The sequence below is a fragment of the Myiozetetes cayanensis genome, unplaced genomic scaffold (genome assembly GCF_022539395.1).
Source record: "Myiozetetes cayanensis isolate MyiCay16 unplaced genomic scaffold, myiCay2020 scf7, whole genome shotgun sequence".
Classification (NCBI taxonomy): Eukaryota; Metazoa; Chordata; class Aves; order Passeriformes; family Tyrannidae; genus Myiozetetes; species Myiozetetes cayanensis.
In genome coordinates this window covers 42,513,312-42,533,657 of record NW_026087964.1, presented here as the reverse complement: position 1 = coordinate 42,533,657, position 20,346 = coordinate 42,513,312, and the positions used below count along the sequence as shown (strand labels likewise).

Genomic DNA, 20,346 nt, shown 5'->3' with positions numbered 1-20,346 from the left:
AAATTATTCTCACCATGGATTGCTTTAAAGGAGGCACAGCACAAGAGGGTAGGCAGTGTTGTAACTGCAAAGGCTACAAAGCACATTTTAAAGTCATACTGTTCTCTGGATGGCCCTCTAAAAATATGCTTTGGCTTGACCACAAGAAAAAGGTTTGATACAGGAATTGTTGAGAGGAATTTCGTGGCCCGTGTTGCTAAAGTTGCTAAGGTTGCTAAGATAAATGATCACAGCTTTTTAGTATTCAGACTGGTGGATTTATGAAACAGAGCTAAAAGTGTTGCTTTGGTTTACTGGAATAGATTCTCCCAAATCGTCCTCTCACAAACATCCCAATCCATAAGTGAGTAATGCTTGTCCAGAAGAGGGAGAGGGACAAAAATGCTCCCTTAGGTGCGAATTTTAGCTCCTCAAGTCCTACAAAGCAGTACACACCAATGAATGGAACAGTAAATGTGCCATTTTCTCATTTTCTAAGCATTATGGTGACTACAAGTGACTTGGTCTTTTTTGTTTCATTTTTTTACTCATCTTGTTGCTAGAACCCAGAGGGTACCTTCAGATGCAAGAGGGTATTTCAGCGTCCTAGCTCCTGGCAGTATCTTGATACCATTTACATTGTATCGCCAGTATGAGCGACATCCTGTAAATTGAGTTAACGCTATTGATTGTGATGTTACTGCCAGGAATATCAAACATGCATAACCCCACTGCAGATGTAGTTCAGATATTCTGAGCTGGTGCCAGATGGTCTGCTCCCCGTCTTGCTACTATTTTCTTTCTGCTACAGCTGGAGGGGGGATCCATTATTGTTATAAATACACACGGACACAGCAAATAACATTCTCATGGCTGTGCCACACTAAGGCTTTTTATATAGGGCAGCTGCAAATTTCGAATGAGGGACCAGCTGAAAAGCATGATGTGAAGAACAGGCAGTGCAGATACCATACTGTGGTGGGGCTGGGTTTTGATGCTGGGAGCAATAGCCAGGCCTTAGAAGAGCTTGTCTTGCAAGTGCAGGTTGGGTGGAGAGCAGTGCAACTGCTTCACTGACAGATGAAATCTTAGGTGGGTGCACAAGGACTGCACATGTAGTGGCCAAGATCTTCAGATGTGCTTGCTACCCTTGGAGGAGACCATTAAGCCTCACCTAACTGCCTCTCTACTACATACACCCTTAGGGAGTTTGAGGTTCCCGTGACTGCTGCTCAGCCAGCCTGGCTCATTCCTAGGACTCTACCACTTAACAAAAAGCTCTGTGTGGTGGAGGACAATTTGAAAGCAATTTATGCGGTCCTGAATTTTGGAGCCTTCTGAAATGCAATGCCAGCCTGATGCAGCTCTTCCTGTACTGCTCATCTAGGACTAAAGATCACAAAACCAACTTTCCTGCTAACCCCATAGCCTTCTTTTTAAAACACAGGATGTTTTCAAATCATGAGACAGTGCCTAGAACGAATGGCATCTGTGACATTCAGTTCTTGGAGTCCCACAGTGAAGCACTGTGGTTTTCCACATAGCAGATATCTGCTTCCACCCTCTTTTAGTCAAGGAGTCTTGGGAGTAGAGGGTGTGAAGATGGGCTACTGGAACTCTTTTGGCAGAGATGCAGACCCTTGTGGCTTGAAATGTGAGCTGCATTCTTCTGAAAATTGTAATGGTTCAAAATGGGAACTGCTGGGCTTGGAGCCCTGCTGTAAATCTGCCCCAACTGGGGAGAACAAGTTACTTTCTTCAATTCTGCCCTCATTTATTAATTTCTGCCTTTCAAGAGGGCAGGCAGTACATGTGCATACCACTTGTTTTAGATATAAAACCATAGATGGTTTGTATTTGAAATCAGTGCAACATCTCCCCTGGTTTTAATTTACATACTCTTGGGCTGACATTTTAAATTCCTGGCAGAAATGTGGCCACACTGAGAAACGGCTAGACCCAGACAGTATTGAATGATATATGAGATGGTTGTTCTGCCTCTGCCTTGAAGCCATCCATCAATTAGCATTCAAAGTCTCTTTTGAAATACAGTCAGACGTCTATTACTGTAATACAAATTTGTGGTCTAGCACATGCCTTTTCATTTAAAAAGAAACCAACATCTGAATAAACAAAATCAGTGCACTCCATGAAGATGCCAGAAAGCCCTGTAGGTTGCTTTTTGTGGACTTAGCTTAGGCTCCAAGAGTTTCCTGCCATATAACCTACCGACTGCAACTGAGCTTTGAACAAGTACAGCCTGACAGTCTGGTCCCCTGGTTGCAGCAGTGCCTTGGCTTCCTAGATTCACTTTGCAGTGACCAAAAATTAGGTTATTCAACACGTCCCATAGAAAATATGGAAGATAGCGGGTTCAGTGGGTTTGCCTCTTATACGCAGAATTAGGGGGTGGCAGGATTCTACATGAGCTTATTGCTGGTCCCAAAGTTCTGTATTTAACTCTAGCTGCATTTGGGAAAAAGGCGAGAGGAAGAAAAGCCTTGTGTTCTGTCTCCCGTAGGTGATTAAAGCTGTGGAGGAAGGCTATCGCCTGCCAAGTCCCATGGACTGCCCTGCTGCTCTTTACCAACTGATGCTTGACTGCTGGCAGAAAGACCGCAACAGCAGGCCCAAGTTTGACGAAATTGTCAGCATGTTGGACAAGCTCATCCGTAACCCAAGCAGCTTGAAGACGTTGGTTAATGCATCGAGCAGGTACAAACTCAAGCCAGAACCATTTCTCAGAGCAAGCTCCTTGTCTGAATACCCACCTCTGGGGTTGAATTCTCTCTGATTATTTAGCCTGTGTGCATCTGTGGGTGGATGCTCCTCCAGCTTCATTATTTCCAGGAGAGTTTTCTCAAATCAACTTTTTTTGTTGCAGTCAGCAGCCAGGTGAGCAATTCACTTACTCTAAATGCAGTGCTGCCACCACAAAGAAAATTACTGTGGTCTGTCTTTTGGAAACAGGAGTTTCAGCAGTGCTCTACCGCGAGGTTAGAGACAGCAAGACTTGAGTGCATGAAGTAGATAGTAAATGCTGCTCAAATTATCTGCCTATTGACTTTATTTTGGTAATACAAATGAAGAGCATCTCTTGGGTAAACTTTTTGGATGTGCAAAGCTCATAGATATCCAGGTATATACTTCAACAACTACTCCCAGGCGTGCTAGCCGCCACTAGAAGTTGTGAGAGACTTGGTAATCATGAGAGGATCTTTGTGGTTTCCAACACACTCAAACACTTAGCTAAAACCACATTAAATAAATACAGCAGCCAGTTTGCATTTAAACATGAATCTGAATAGCTACACAGCTACAAGTAAAGTAAGCACAGTCAAGAAATAAAGCTGACCTTGGGGAAAAAGAGCTAAATATTTTTTGTGAGTTTTAGTACTGGGGCATCTCCACCATACTGGAGTTGTGGACAGGCTTTTCCTACGAGCCCTCAGTGTTGCTAATCACTCAGTCCCTTGCAAGGTCATGAAGGAGTAACGAATATAAATATCAGTGATGCTTCAGTGACGGCAGTGGAGCTCCCCTAATTAACACTGGATAAGGGCATTCAGAAAGGCTTATTCTCAGAGGAGGGGGAAAAAAAAAAAGAGGCATTTTTTTTCTAGGACAGGTATGAGGGAAATAAGATGAGGTTAGACTGGTGGTGTGGACCAAAACAGATGTACTATTGTAAGCTTATCATCATTTGTCTTCACACCTTCCAGGTGGGTCTTACACAGCTACATGTGGCCCATCTCACCTGTTGCAGCTGGACATCCCCACAGTGGCATCTCCCCACATTTGGCATTTCATGTACTAAAGGAGAAGAACCTGAAATCTCTGTTAATTTTTAAATACAGGATGGATCTGATTCCTCGGGCTATTTTACAAGCATCATTTACTGTCTGAAGAAGAAATTATTCTTATTAGCAATTAGATGTAATGTCAGTGCCAGCAAACCTGCAGGAAAAGGTTTATGACAGCATAAAATATGTTATGTTTTTCTTTTATTTTCAGTTCAGAACAGTTATTTTCCAGGCCTGTTATGCAGTGGCTTATGCACTCTTTATGCCAAACTGTTATGCCAGAAAAGGGGAAAGTAGGCAGCAACCATTTCCTTGAGCTGCTAAGTACTTTGATGATGTTTTATTCCATGAACAGGTCCCTGCAATTCCAATCCTCTGTCTTTCAGAGCTGCTGTGAGTATTTTTGATATGGATGGAGCACCTGAACAGCCAGGCTTTGGGGCTATATTTCCATACTCATAGGTTGCTATGCCCAGACCATAGTAATTCAAAATGAATCATAATTTCAACGTAGAGCAGCTGTAAAGGATTTTTTTATATATGTAATGTGTTCTTTATGGAAATTCTCATTAATGCAAATAAGGGAGGAACTCACTCTCTACATTACAGCGTGTGCATATCATAGGTACCTCCTGACATTAGTGATGAAAATCCACTTCTCATTATGATTACTTAGGAGTTTTGAATTTCTCATGTGTATAAAATGTTATGGGAAGCCATTATGTTCTTGGTACTGCAAGTATTCACATTTTATTGGACCCTTCAGCATTGCTATTAAGTAAACAAATAATACTAATGTGCTCATAAAATATATGAAGATTCCTGAAGTGCTATAATAATATAATATCCCAGATCCCCTTCTAGTTGAAAGTCTTATAAATGTAATGCTCACCATCAGAGGCTGACCCAGAAAATGTTTTTTTACCTGTGGGTAATAATCTCCACGCAAGGCTTATGTTAGCTGTATGTCCCGCTTTACAAAGCAGGCAGCAAATCTAGTTTCTTTCCTGGCTGACCTTGGACAAGCCCTCTCTGCTCTCTACACATCATTAGTAGGGTGGTGGACCTGTCCGTGGCACGAGTCACTTGTGCTAGGTACTCTGTCGATGCTTCTGCCACAGTTAAGGGTTATTATTTGCCTGAATTGCTTCTTCCGTGCATGGCATAACTGAGCAGGTAGCAATTGCCATGGCGAGGTCTGGAGTGAGGGAGCAGTCTTCCTCTGGTTGCAGGGCTGGAGCATGGTTGGAGCATTGCTGCTCTCTGCAGGGCTCACTGGATGTTGTCCGCATCCGAAACCCCCACATGACTGTGCAGGAGCAGCCTCTGAAGTGTTAACAGCAGCCTACCATTGATGGACACTGCCGGGAAATGTAATTTGGGTTTCAGCTTCCAGGCTCCGGGCTGCCTTAAGTTAATTATGAGCTTTAAAGGCAGAGGAAGAAAACAGAGCAGGAGGAGTGAAACTGAAGACTGAATTAAGAGTGACTGGGGGAGCCTGCTTATAGCCAAGAGGTAACAGGGATCACAGAATCACGGAATATGCTGAGTTGGAAGAACCCACAAGGATCATCGAATCCAGCTCCTGGCTCTGCACAGGACCATCTACAAGAGTCACACCATGTGCTCAAGAATATTGTCCAAATGTTTGTTGAACTCTGTCAGTCTTGGTGCTGTGACCACTTCTCTGGGGAGCCTGTTCCAGCACCCAGGTGCCCTCTGGATGAAGAACCCTTTCCTAATATCCAACCTAAACCTCCCCTGACACAACTTCAGGCCATTCCCTTGGGTCCTGTCACTGGTCAACACAGAGAAGAGATCAGTGCCTGCCCCTCTTCTTCCCCTCAAGAGGAAGTTGTAACTGCAATGAGGGCTCCCCTCAGTCTCCTCTTTTCCAGGCTGAACAGACCAAGTGACCTCAGCCACTCCTCATACGGCTTCTCCTCGAGGCCCTTCACCATCTTCATTGCCCTCCTTTGGACATTCTCCAGTAGCTGAATATCATTCTTATCTTGTGGTACCCAAAACTGCACACAATATTCAAGGTGAGGTCACCCCAGTGCAGGGCAGAGCAGAACAATCCCCTCCCTTGACCAGCTGGCCATGCTTTGCCTGATGCCCCCTTGAGTCCCTCCTGGCTACCAGGGCACTGCTGACCCACATTCAACTTGCCATGAACCAGGACTACCAGGTCCCTTTCTGTGGCACTGTTCTCCAGCATCTCATTCTCCAGTCTCTATGTACATCCAGGGTTGCCCCATCCCAGGTGTAGAATCCAGCACTTCCCCTTGTTGAACTTCATATGGTTGGGGATTGCCCAGCCCTCTAATTTGTCAAGGTCTCTCTGCAGGGCCTCACTGCCTCTGAGGGAGTCAACAGCTCCTCCCAGTTTTGTGTCATCTGCAAACTCGCTTAGTATCCCTTCCAGTCCTGCGTCGAAGTCATTCATAAAGATGTTGAAGAGCACAGGGCCTGAGGTGGAGCCCTAGGTGACCAGTCCACTAGTGACCACATGCCAGCCTGATGTAACCCCATTCAGTATTACTCTTAGTGCTCAGACCCGTGAGCCAATTGTTCACCCACCACATAATGTGTTTATCCAGCTGTGCTGGACATTTTGTCCAGAAGGATACTGTAAGAGACGACATAGAAAGCTTTACTGAAATCCACAAGGACCACTTCAGTTGTCTTCCCTTGATCAACTGGGTGGGTTACCTTGTTATAAAAGGAAATCAGGTTTGATAAGCAGGACTTTTCTCTCATGAAGCCATGCTGGCTTACTAATGACAATGTTGTCTTTCAGGTCTTTTTCAATATGTCCCAGAATAATCTTCTCCATAACTTTACCAGGCACTGAAGTGAGACTGACAGGCCTGCATATTCCAGGGTCCTCCTTCTTGCCCTTCTCAAAAATTGGAACAATGTTCACCAGCTTCAAGTCAGCTGGAACCTCTTCAGACTTCCTAAGACTGCTCAAAAATCACTGAGAGAGGTTTTACAATTACATCAGCCAGCTCTCTGAGGATTCTTGGATGAATCTCATCAGATCCCTTAAATTTGTAGGGATCCAGCTGGAGCAGCAGATCTCACACAATTCCAGGGTCAACTGGGAGTTGATCATTCTCGCAGCCATGGTCCTCCAGCTCAGGGCACTGAGACCCCCTTGGTCTGTCATCCACGTTGAAGACAAAGGCAAAGAAAGTGTTAAACACCTCTGCCTTGTCTTTGTCGCTGTTTGTGAGGTGACCATCTTCATCCTGTAAAGGGATGATGATATTTTACACTGCCTATGACCATTAATATATTTGAAAAAACTCTTTTTATTGTCCTTCACGTTTCTGGCCAGCTTCAACTCCAGCTGAGCTCTGGCTTCATGAATTTTCTCCCTACAGTGGCAAGCAGAATCTCTGTATTCTTCCCATGTCACCTGACCTTGCTTCCACTTGGCATACACCTTCCTTTTTTGCTTTAGCTCTGAAGGAGATCACTGCTCAGCCAAGCTGGTCTTCTGCCTTGCCTGCTTGACTTCTGACATTTGGGAATTGCCTGTTCCTATGCCCTTAGGAGGTGATGTTTGAAAAGTGACCAGCACTGATGGACCCCCAGCAATCTTCCCTCCTCTTTCTGCTTTTGGTGAGGACCAGAAATGGCAGCAACTCAAAAGTGAGTGAAGTTACAGGTGAAGTGGTGTGTTTGATACATTGCATAACAAGCCTGCTGAGAGGATTTAGGCTGCAGCAATCACTGAAAATGGAACAAGAGAATCATCTTTACCATGTAAAAATACAAGTAACTTGAGTCATGTTGTGTACATCTCGATACTGATTCTGTTTGCTTTTTTGTTTTTGCTTGTCTTTAGAGTATCAAATCTGTTGGTAGAGCACAGTCCAGTTGGGAGTGGTGCCTACAGGTCAGTGGGTGAGTGGCTGGAAGCCATCAAAATGGGCCGATACACAGAGATCTTCATGGAGAATGGATACAGTTCAATGGATGCAGTGGCTCAGGTGACTCTAGAGTGAGTAGTGCTCAGATCATTTTCACCTCGTTTGTTGGAACTGCAAGGGGAAGGTGGGGGGAAGACAAACCATTCAAATCCCATGCAGGGATGAGACTGCAGAAAGGGAAAATATTACCCTTTGTTTGCAGTCAGCAGTTTCTCTTGTAGCATCTCTATTGATGATAACAAGTGCAGGCAAGACTAAAACTTACAGTCACTACCTTGGCAGCCAGTACCCTGGCTCTTTTACTCACAGATATTAATTCATGAGTTTGAGTAATTGCCAGGCCATCCTCTCAAGAAAATAGCAGTTGATTATTTGGGGTTACCAACAAATAAAATCCCCACCCTACTAGTAAATGTAAAGGTGCTAGAGTCCCTGCTGAGATATACCAGCTTCACACCAGATTAGCTGGTTTCACGGTTGATCTGGATGTAGCCAAGTGGACAGTCAAGCCCAGTAAGGCGTGGAAATACTATTCAACAGTAACAGAAATAGATACAGCCAATGCCAACAGAAGAGCATCAGCAAACTCACAGCTCTAGGGGACAGACTTCCTGGCTGAGACTCTTTCTTCTGAATGTTTGGTTTTTGCACATGGGTATAAACTACAGTTGGGGCAACAGCACTAAAATGACTTGGTAAATGCCTTGGGGCTGATAATTTGTTATGCTCAACCTTTAACTGCCTGACTTGCTTATGTAATTATGCCAGACTTTTCTCCTACTGCCTGCCACTTTCTCAAACTCGCCTCAAAGCCTGCCTTTCTAGCTGGGTTAATTTGAGCTTAGTTTACTGCAGGCATTAGGGCAGAATCACACTCTGCACTGCCTGGGAGAAGGTTGTGTCTCCTCTGACCACATGCAGATTACCAGTGCACTTACAGAATTGGCGCCGAGGGTTAAGAATAAAACAAGAAAAATCCCCACCCCCCTCAGAACTGCAGCATTTCCTCCTGTCTGCCACAGGGCCTGCTGTGGAGCTCACCATACAGCACAGGAGGTGCTTTGCCTGTGATACAGGTCGGTAATATCTCTGTGGAGTTCAGTTTCTCATTACGTACGTGGAGGGAGTGCAGGAGCATATCTGCTCTTGCACTGATTTTATTTGCTTCACTCACATCATCAGTATTTGCCCCTTACACCTGGACTCATCCAGTCTTTCTTCAGGCATTCACATGAAAACCCTGAGCTAGGGATGAAATCCTCTCTAGCAACTGTCCAAGAATGCACAGTGCATGGATTTCTACCTAGATCCTTTTTTGAGTTCTGACATTCTTACATGTTCCCAGCCTAGTCCTGTGATTACATGCCATGTTACTTTGGCTTTTGAGGACTGCGCAGTTTAGGCCTGGTAATCTACAAATATTAACCAAGGAAGAGGACCATCCCCAGGATGCCCACATAGCAGCAATCCTTAGTGTTTGAGTGGGAAGAAGAGGGATAGGATGAAGCAGTAATTAGAGAAAAGGAGCATTCTCCTCTACTATACCACCTCAATCTTATAACCAGAGCAAATTCTGGTGGAAAATGCAAACTGTCTAAAATAAATCACAGATTTTTTTGCTGTTTAGCTGAATTAGCCATGTCAGAAAAGAAAACTAGGCCTCTAGTTTGTTCCTCTTTAGAATTTTATGTAATTTCAAGAGCTCTAAAGGAAATGCTCAGAAGTTAAATGCATTGCTTTGGATCAGAGAAAATGTTGAGTTTAAGCCCAAGTTAGTGGGCTTTTTTGACAGCAAATTAGAAGTTACTCATGTAACTTCAAACAGTCTTACCATCCCTCTGTGCTGACGCAGTCTTAGCTTTTCATGCTGCTGACAAAACTATTCCTAACCTCCCAATTCCTCAAGTGCAACATTTCAGATATGAAGTTTTTTCTAAATTTGACTTTCCCTTTGTTTACTCTTCTGTATTCCAGAAATTTCAGAAATATCCCCCAAAATCTTTTCACTCTCCCCAAAATGAGTTTCAAAATGGTTGTTCTAATTGGCAATGAACCAAGGAACCCATTATCTGTACAGTGCTAGCCAGAAAGGGAAGTTGGTCTAAAAGTCTTCAAGGAGATAATAGCTGCCAGAGATGCTCTGATTTCCAGCTGCAAACCACCTCTAAGGCCCCCTCACCAGGTCCCTGTTATGTTCTCTGTAGCACAAGTGTCATCCTGCTCACCCCAGTGGAGACAACATATCTGAGCTGCTCAGCTTCAGCTTGCTTCTGGGCTTTTGCAGCAGCAGAACAGTGCAAAGGAACTGATGTCTGAGAGCCTAGGGAGCTTCTGGATTTTGGTTGTTTGAGGTTTTTTTTAAACTGAAAGGAAGCATTTCATGGATCCGTCTTGCATTTCAGTTGAAAGTGAAAAAAAGGTTGGAACTTATTCCAGCTAGTTAGTTATCCATGCCAGCAAATAAATTCCCTGTCCCTACCCCAGCTGCCTGTGGACAGAGGTGCTTGAAGAGATGCTTGCTTGGTTCTTCTCTCTCTCAGCCCACACACCTTTATGTTGCAGTGGTGGCTTAGCAAGAAGGCTTGATCCCACTCTGGTCTATTTTAGGGAAAACTGTGGAAGACTAATTAAAAAGCCAGCTAGCCATCCAAATCAGAACTTCTCTCATCCCTCTCAGATATAGTAAAAAAAGACAAAAGACCAGATTCCCAGCTGTTAAAAAAAAGAGAAAACATCGTAGTGGCTAAAGAGGGAAAGCGTCACATATTGAAGGCCTGAACCACATGCTCCGATTGATGTAAACTGGCAGATTGACCTTAAAAAACAAAGTAAGGGAGAAAAGTGGCTCCTGATGGGATCAGCTGAGACTCTCGTGGGTTCTCCAGAAAATAAACAGAACAAGCAAAGTTCTTTAAAGGTTGATATACTGGTGGTATATTTTTTTCTCCCTGTAAAAGGGAACAACAAAACATTTTGTACTCTGCAAAGGAGAATTCAGGTTAAATGTTCCTTGTCATTTTTAATAGAGGCAACTGTTCTGTATATTCCAGAGCTGGGACTTGGGGGGATCAGGTGAAAAGATGATCTGAGCATCTGAAAGAAGCTTGCTTTCCCCAAACGACATCAGTAAAACAGTCAATTTAAGAAGTTGCCTTCAAATACCATTCAAAATGATCTTCACCAAGGATTCAAACTGTGTAGGAGATAGATGTAGAAATTAGATAGAGATAGATGTAGAAATTAGATAGAGAAAGGAGAACTGGATAATTGCTGCCAGAAAAGGCAGGAGAAAATAATATTATGAATGTAAAGAATTCCTAAAATCTGCTGAAAAAAAAATTACTAGTGCTGTAGGAGGGGTTGGCCATAACGCTCACAGGACTGGAGACTGTGGGTGCCCAACTTATGGCTTCTATACAGGATATGGTTGAGATAAGGTTGAGATAGTAAATGTTTAGCTTTTTTTTTTTTTAATCTTCCTTCCCCTGTCATGCAAAGCAAAATCCTGATTACCACCCTGATTCTTTCAGACTAACGGCTTGCTGCATTTATTTCAGAAAAGAGTAGCATTAGTGAAAAATTTCTGCAAGCAAAAGATTAAAAAGCTAACACTGATGAATATCGCCCCAAGTCCTAAGCTCTGCCTGCTTAAGCAAAGACCTGAAAATGTATATGTTCAGACAAAGAGTGATTTCTATATTTAGCTCTAATTCTTGCAAAGGGATGAATCACCTTGTGAAAAGTGGAGCCTCACCCTCCACCCCCTCTTTCCAACTGGATATCAGACTTGAAGGGAACCTTTCCAGTGGACCAGACCTGCTCTTTAAACTTGTGGACCACCTAGTGACTTTGAGTGTGTCTGGAGCTCTTTCAATCCACTGCAAGAATAACTTTACCAGGACAATACTCAAGAATAGATAGATCCATGATATGAGTTTCAGTCTGACCCTTGACTGGACCAGTTACTAACCATGTGGACTACATATTTTCACCTTTTGAAAGATCTGTACTCACTGAATCTCAGGACACACCCTGTTGTTTGTTATTAGATGAAGAGCTCTGAATATTTGTAATAATATGTGCTGTGTTGCTTTGCATTGTATATATTTTTCTTCTAAAATAAAATAAATTATTTATTAAACATTATACTGAATGAAGAGCATTTAAGAGCTCACCTGCTCTAGATGCTTATTCTTAACCTGAAATCTCAGTCCTGAGATTGTGATGCTGTGTCCGCTTTTGAACAAATTCTCATCTTGTAATCAAGTAGAATGGGAATTATGAATAAGAGCAGATGAACTCTTAAAAAAATTTTTTTTAAGTCCTCATTTCATGAAAAATTCTCTAGCAAGTGGATTCCTCTCTCTTTAGCATCGTCTGAAGGTCTTTGAGGTTCTTCTTGTTTCCCCTCCATTCGAACTGACAACTAACTAACTCCATGAGTAGTCCCAATCTGCATGAGCAATTGTAGTAATACCATGCTCAGAAGAGTGGTGAAATCTGGCCTGGATGGGAGATGAAATACAAAACATCTGTGGTAGGTTGATGGCTGCCAACCACAGAGATCATTCAGGAACCTGTCCCTTTTTCTTGCATGACTAACCAGCTGGTGAGGGGGTTGTATTTTATGTGGAAATCCAGTCCTAGTCTACACTGTGTTTGGCAAAGTGGTCCATGGTGTGTAAGTAGTTCTATTTGTAAATAAAATGTTTTAAATATATTTCTTGCAACATGGAGACTGTGAATTCAACCCTTGAAAATGGAGGATATTGCAGGGAAGGGGATACCGTGTTGTCACTGTCACATTGCAGCTGGACTTCTGTGTAAGGCTGTGATAAGAGAACAGCATGTGTGCAGCTGTATACAGGCTGTTTGGGATGAGCCCACACCAATTTTCTCCTTTATTTCCTTGGCTTTTTGGTCACCTTAGATCAGCCTTTTAGTACTGTGTTGACAAGGGATTCGAATTCCTGCCTGCTTTCATTTTCAGCCCTATGTGACTGAAAGAAATGAAAAGGGGAGATTTTCTCCTTAAAATATGAATAAAAGTTGTCTCATGGCTGGGGAGGTCAAGTGCTTTGAAGCAGGGAGGCCACGCAGCACATGGGTGCACGTATCTCTGCTACAGCAGCACACACAAAGCCCAGCATGAGGGGTCAGGTCACTCCCACAGCAAGGTGCAGCCTGCATCCTGATTGCAAGTGTTGTTTGCCCACAGGTCTTAGCTGTGCCTTTTCTTCTTCTGCAGAGCTGAGCCCAGTGAAATTACCACTTGGCTGCAATAACATGAGCCAGGCAGCTCTGGACTGGAGCTTGAGAACAGCTGCTTTGCAGCCATTTCGTACAGAAGTTGTTGGGAGGTTTTTGTCCCCAAACAAGCTGGTTTGCTCACCCAATTCTGTTTAAAATTGGCTTCTGCCTTATGCTGCTTCAAGTCCTTCAGCACTGGATGCATGGGAGGGTTCAATGTCCTGTAAGTCACGCTTAAAAATGGGAATTAAAGCTCCTATGTTCTCTGGGCAGTTTTTGGAAAGTTTTTTTTGTTGTCTTTGCTATGCGCAAGGTGGCTTTTGAATAAAGCTGCTGATTTTATACTAGGTGAGCATCTGGCTCAGGAGCTTTGTCTGCTGGTTGATCTGTGCAGAGGTGAAAGATCCCAAGGCAGTGTTTTTCGCCTCTCTGAGGAGTCCCCATGCCTTTGGCTGGTGGCTTCACGTTCGAGAGGATTTGGTGTTCAAAAAAAGTAGACTGGATCCCCTGGTGAGCAGCTAATGGATTGAAACCAGAAACTCTTTCTTTCTTCTTTCTCTCTTGTAAATCAATGAGGCACTCCTCAAGAATATTGAGTTAAGGAGATACTATATGGCGGGGGAAAAAAGGCTGTGTAGTAAGTAAGGTGTTTTTTTATTAGACTGATGAGGCTGTGTGTGAAATGCCAAGACATACATGCCTTTCTCAAGGTTTCAGGCTATTTTTTTCAGCATAACGTGCAAGAGTATCAGAAATTATACATTCTGAGGTACATGGTACTGGATTTTCAAAAGAACTCAGCTTGCACTTTAGATACCTGAAAAACAAAGCTGAATTTTCAAAAAGTGCCAGCAGAGCAGCACTCAGCAGGGGGAAGATGGATGTTGGCTCTTTTAAAAATCAGGTCCTGTACTGTGTTGGTTTTTGATTTTGTTGGGATTTTTTTGTTGGGTTTTTTTTTATCTTTGGTGTGAACTTCCAACTGTGCTGTGTACATAAAATAAATTGCATGTAACAATAGCATTACTTCATTTTCCTTCATTATTAAGATGGCTTACTGAACTAGTTTCACAAATCAGTGGAGGCAGAAATGAAAGCATGTCCCCCTGAGAAGGTAGACACATTTTACAAGTGCTGCAGCCTTTTCTCTGTCAGGTAAGGAGCACTGCTGATGTGTCTCATTGACCTCCTTTGCTCCATGCCCCTTACATTGCGATTTCATTTTGCATCGTTGAGATGTGCTGCTGAAAAAGGGTACAATAATGAAATTATGTGTTTAGCCTGAAGCAAAAAATCTGGTATTTTCCAAATCAAAAGGCTGAAAACATGACAGTCCTTGGAGAACAACAGATCTAGCTTTTGGCTTCAACTAGTTTATGTGTTAATGTATTAGCCTTCACTCAGGATTGCTTTCTATTCAAACCACTGTTCATCTGTGAATTTTTGGACATGGATGGTTGGTTGTACTTGCAGAGGAGTTTCTGTCCAGAATGTGAAGCTGCTGAGAGAGGTACACCTCCATAGGCAGCTCATGCATTGTGTGAAAATATTTTGGTGGCCATTACACATGTACACCTGCAGTCCAGCATTTTGCCATGCTGTGAATTGTAGGCCACATTTGCAATATGTCTCAGGGGATGGTTGGGCTCCCAGGTGTTGCTGGTGATCCCCAGCGTTTGCATGGATGTGCCAGCATGGTTTCCAAAAAACAGCTGCGTATTCAAGGAAGTCAGGTCTCGTTGGCTTTTGGTGGAGAGCTTTCTCCTAAAAGACTTGCCCACAGCGTGTCAGCAGTCTCGGATTCATGAGTGTATTGGCAGGACAGTAAGGCCCAACTTTGAAACATCCTTTATTCAGTTCAGTCTGGAAGTAGAAAGCTGATATTTCTCTTTTGGAAGTCTTCAGACAAAAGACCATGTCTCCTGTAAGTCAAACTGCTTCTCTAGCAGTTTCTTTGTCTTGTGCTGGAAACATACATGCAACTGTCTTGATGTTTCTTCTGAGCTTTTATTCCTACAATTTCTTTGTTAACACTTTTCCACCTAGTAAGAAATCTACACAGTTATATTCTGCCATAACCAATGGCCTTAGCTGTCTTTAGATGGATCATTGAATCTAATCACCCAAGGTCCTGCTGTAGTATCTCTAGGAGATGACTTGTTCCACTCCTGTCTTTGGATGGAATAATTTGTCCCCTGGAGGTGCCTCTTTCATGCCATTCATGTGAACCTTGGTGATGGCCTTCAACTATTTAGAGGGCTGAACTCATGAGAATAGAAACTTTTCTTCTGATTCTGCATTTTACATAAGCTAGCTTATTTTACAGCTCTCCTGAGATGGCAACCCAGTAGGCAGACTCAACACAAGTGCCTTTGGCTTATAGAATTCACCCAAAGCAAAAAATATTAAATGTGGGTTTATGGGAAGATTTGCAAAAACCCAGAGGGGAGCTGATTTTCCAATTCCTGTTGACTTTAGGGGGTCATCAGGCTGGTGGCCATGCTTGAGGCTTTTGCCATCTGTGTTTCTTTGGCTTTGCCTTATCTGAAGAGAAAGGAAGCATGGATTGACCTCACTTCTTACTCACCCTGTCTGAGATCAAATACCAACCTCTCCCATGAGAAGAGGAAACTGCAGCCCAGGCTTTCTTATATGGCTTTTCTCTTGGAAATAGGACTTTTCATGCCTAGCAGAATCCTTGGCCAAAGATGATGCTGACACTTTGCTGTCCGGCCTTTCTGCTTGGCCAGCGAGGTGATCTCGTTCAAATCACATCACCTCTCTGAGACGCTGTCAACCATTAAAAAAATTTTTTACAAGTGGGGAAAATAAAACTTGCCAACTGAACTTGGCTTCGGGAGCTGCCAGTGGTGACAGGTATGCGCTGGCAGCAGCCTCAGCGCGTGCAGAGCGTGGTGTGCGTGGTGGCATGTGCCTGAGAGGTCCATGGAACCAACGTCTGCTTTCTCCCACAGGGATTTGAGACGCCTGGGAGTGACACTTGTTGGTCACCAGAAGAAGATAATGAACAGCCTTCAAGAGATGAAGGTCCAGTTGGTGAATGGGATGGTGCCATTGTAACTCGGTTTTAAAGTTGCTTCCTCAAGTGGGTCGGTCCTGCACTTTGTACACTAGCCCTGAGATTTATTTTGACTAAAAAAAAACACAAGAAAAGATAAAAAGGGAAATTCAGTGGTTCCTATAACTGAAGGACATTGGCCTCTGACGCAGCGTTTCTAAAGCAGTGTTTGACTAAAGTTTTCCTTCCTATTTGTGTTCTCATTTTCATGAAGTCAGTGTAAGATGCATGGAACATGGAAACGAATCTGCTGTGTACATGAGGTTAACCAGTCTCTTAAGCTTCAGCGGTGATAACAACAAGCCTCCCCACCACACGTTGTCGTACGTGGGAGGTACACATATAGCACCTTTACATACTGAATTACAGCAGCACATGGTAATACTTCCAAGGACTGACTTGAGCAGAAGATTTTTGTAGCCGTTCATGGGCTCCCAATAGCTGCAGTTTGCTGAAGTTTAACTTCAAGTCTTACTTGTCTACAGAAGTGTATTGAAGAGCAATATTAGATTATTTCTCAATAGATATTTTGTTCTGTAAATTTAAAGAAAAGAAAAAAATGCTGTTACACAGCATTAAGTTATAGAGACTAGCATATAAACGTTGCTTGCTCCATGGCAAATACAATACAGGGTGTATATATATTTTTTTTCTTTCCTCTGTGTTACCAAGTTCTTTTTTTTTGCTCTTCGGGGAGGATAATATGTGATGAAGATGTATATACTGTACAGTTTGCTACGCATCAGGTACAAGAGTGGGGCTCTTTCCTTGGTTTATTCTTTTTTTCCCCTCTTTCACTTTGTTTTGTCTCCCTTTTGTGTTACCCCTATGCTTTGTATTTTTGCTGCTGTTTCATTTGAGCAACATGTAACACCTTCAGAAGTTTTGATTGCGTATATGAGGTAGAAGGACTCTGCTTAAATAAAAGATGTTGCCCCCTCTTCCTTCCCACTATGGGCTGGGGACATCCAGAAGAAAAGTTCTGGTTCTTGGTGGCCTCCAGCAACAACATGGCATCGATTTTCCTGTGTCCTGGGCAAGTGTGGGCTTGCCTCTGCACCAGCATTTTAGCCCAGTAGCTGCCATCCAGTGCAGCCATCACCTCTGTTCCCAGAGCCCAGGAGAGAAAGCATGAGGGAGTTTTAGCTGGAAGGAAGGGATTTTACTGTTCCTCTACTCATGATGGGGGTTAAGTCCTGGATCACAGTGTGCAAAGGAACTCATGGTAATCCAGCACGGAGATTTTGTAGTATTTCTTCCACGGTGGAGGTGGGATTATTTTTGGAGCTGTGCTGTCCCAGGTTGTCTCTCCATGGATTTTTGGTTTGGCTATGGACCTGGTCATTTGGGGGCAGAGCACAGAGGGGAGGTAAGAGCGGAGCGGCCCAACATGGTCACAGTGATGGCATCCTGAGGGTGAGGAGATCCCATTTATCTGGGAATGAGTGGCACCCGAGCATGGCTCGAGTCACCACTAGGTTGTAGCTGAGGCTCAGTGTGTCCATTAATGCCTATGGCTGCTATTTTCAGAGGGACCTAAGGGCAATCCGATCCCCCAGGAATCACATCAAGAAACAGTTTGGGGCTGTCCTTCTCCTTTTTTCTGTATATGAGATTAATCAGCACCGTTAATTTGGTTTTCATAAGTTGGACTTCTATTTTGTGAAGACTTTGATAAAAATTTTTTTTTGCTGTTTCTGTAGATGTATTGCTTCCTTAGAGGTTGGGTAGCATCTTGGGGCATCCTTCCTTGGCAATAACATCAGTGTACTGAGTTGCTGTGGCTCCCTTTGTCCCCAGTGCTGCAGAGCAGAGCCCAGGTAGCTCTTGCAGTGCCTAAAGGAGACCTGTGTCCTTCATGTCTTGCAGAGGCAGGTGTTGCAAGACACCTTCAGCTGTTTCAAAGTCTTTCTTCCATTTCCCCTAAGCATTTGCATAAGATTTGATACAAAGAACGTTTTTTAAAGGAAAGGGAAATGTCTAAGAAAAGAGGGCTGAGTGTGGTTTTTTTTCTTAGCAGCAGGGCTTCTTTAGGCAATATTTGCCTGTTCTGAAATGGCCTCCTCCTACTCTGCAAGCTACTGCTGAGTTCCTCAGCAACTGGAAGAAGTAGGAGGGAGAGGAGCCAAGGCAAGGTCTAACAAATCTTGATGGTGTTATTTCTCATCCTGTTGTTTCATTTTAGCAGCCACCAGACCACAAAAGAGGAAGGGGGTATCAAGACATAACAATTTCAGCACGGAAAAGAGATTTGTCATATAATAAATAAGATTATTAGAGCTGTCAGCAGAACAGTCTTGGGATTATTTGTGCCTCCCTGTCTGCAAAGCTTGGGAAAATAACCTGTAGGAAGACAGAAACAACTCATTTCATCATAAGGAACCGTTTATTTCCCTGCATCCATTGGCAGCACCAGGATGCTATTAAGCAAATATGGAGCACTTTCTGCCCATCATCTCCACTCATTCCTTACCTGTTGGCTCTGTGGGAGGAGTTGGGTTTGGTCTTTTTGGTCTTTTTGGTCTTTTTCCGGGCTTTTAACAGCAAAATCCCCTTTTCATCATTTGTATGGCTGGCGTGCATACCAGATGCTGGAATAACCTTCAAAATGAGGAACCGGTGGAAAACAAAATTGTTCTTAAGCCAGATTGCATTTGTAAATAGGGCACCTCTTTTTGCTTCCTCCAATAAATAAATAAATAACCTTTTCTATTTATTTCAAGAGCTGTTTTTGCTACAGATCTCTATATAACAGACTTTTGTTCGGAGCCAAAAGTAAAATAAAATGGTGCTTTAATGAGTAGTGTCCAAAAGTTACAGCTTCTGTATCCATGGGCGAATTCCAGAGACAATGGAGGTTTTCAGTTCCCATCCAAGAACTGCAAGTACTCAATATGTTGGGCATGATCATAGGTACTGGGGTGCAGCAGAACAAGATGACAGCAACGTTTTGCTGGTTGTGCTCTTGGTAAGGGCTGCAGGTGGATTTCCTGCCTATGGTAAGTCCAAGCACTTTGCTTTTCCAGCTCGCTACTGCTGTGGCTGAGACAATGAATTCATTTTTTCCGAAGTATATTTTGCTGATAATTGCAAGGAAGGTATTTTAAAGGATCTGGGAGGTAAAATGGCTCTTTCTGATACAGTTTTTCACTTTGGGAGAAGGAAGTGTCCCCAAGAATGGCTTGTGTGGATTGACACCTTTTCATTGTGCAGCTACCACTTGGAAAAACTACCTGAGCATTAAAAAGGAAGACTGATCTAAGAGGGAAAAAATTCAGTTTAAAATTTTTTTTCTATGTTAATGGTAAGAAGAAAAAAAATGAAGGTAAAAATTTTTTTTGTCTATTCAGTGTTGAATATAATGTAGAAAGTCCCAGTGGCCAAGAAATTGTGACTCCTTGGACTGCTGTGGGCTTGAAATTAGTTGTTAAAGCATATGTAAAATACATCAGTAGCAGTCTTAAAATAAACACTTAGTTTCCAATCCTTTATCATAACTCCTTAGGGCAGGTAGGGCAGGAGCTGGTGCATCCAGCACTGCCAGAGCCGCAGCATCCATCTCAGCTCCTTGCATCAGTGTTTTAACTTACAGGAGACTGTAGCATTGCTGTATTTATTCCTCCCCCCTTCTCCCTCCTTGGATGCTCTCTGTGCATTTTGTTTGTGTACATGTTTGGGTTTTTTTGTAGTGTAAGATACGAAATTTTCTATTTTTTCATAAAAATAAAACCCTTTGACTAACAGCAACATCCAGTTGTGGATCACACGCATGCGTACCCCCTCGGCTTTCCATGAAGCATCAGGAAATAAAGGAAAGGAAATAAATTCTCTTTATTTTTTCTGTCCTAAACACAGACTTGGTGCCAATCTTGTGGTCCCTGGGGGAAAGAGGGACCACAAGATGGGTTGTGGTCCCATGATGGGATGAGGGAGATGTGTAGACCCACACAAACACATCCTACCTTGTTACAAGCTGTTCTCTCTTTCCTCTGTTCTTTCAGGGAAAATATGCTCTTTTGTCTGGTTTGTGGGGCAAAGGGCCTGCTAAAACAACCAAGTCCCAGAACAGCCCCTGGCCACACATCCCTCAGAAATACCAATTTTTTTGGTGATTTTTTTTTTTTTTTTTAATTACTCAGAGGTTCTGATTTTCTCTGAGTTTTTTTGAGGGTGGGACCCCAGCAGACCCATGACCAGCTGGAACACCCCCTACCACATCCCCCGCCCCATGGATTTGGGGGCAACCACATGCTGCAAAGTGGCATGGGTCAGCCTTAAAGAGAGGTGAGAA

The 20,346-nt window shown here is 43.2% G+C and overlaps 1 protein-coding gene across 15 annotated transcripts in view; it reads left to right on the top strand.

The window, feature by feature from the left end:
• Window positions 1-19,802, top strand: part of EPHA5 (EPH receptor A5) — a 202,952-nt gene extending 183,150 nt beyond the window's left edge. For 6 of the 15 annotated variants that reach the window (XM_050337744.1, XM_050337743.1, XM_050337738.1 and 3 more), the window contains 3 exons: window positions 2,501-2,694; window positions 7,642-7,797; window positions 15,952-19,802. In XM_050337744.1, coding sequence (XP_050193701.1) covers window positions 2,501-2,694; window positions 7,642-7,797; window positions 15,952-16,057 — 456 coding nt within the window. In that variant the 3' untranslated portion in view covers window positions 16,058-19,802. Of the gene's footprint in view, window positions 1-2,500; window positions 2,695-7,641; window positions 7,802-11,430; window positions 12,447-15,951 lie in introns of those variants that run through there. The other 9 variants (XM_050337740.1, XM_050337739.1, XM_050337732.1 and 6 more) reach the window with 3 other exon arrangements.
• The last annotated feature ends 544 nt before the right edge of the window (window positions 19,803-20,346 follow it).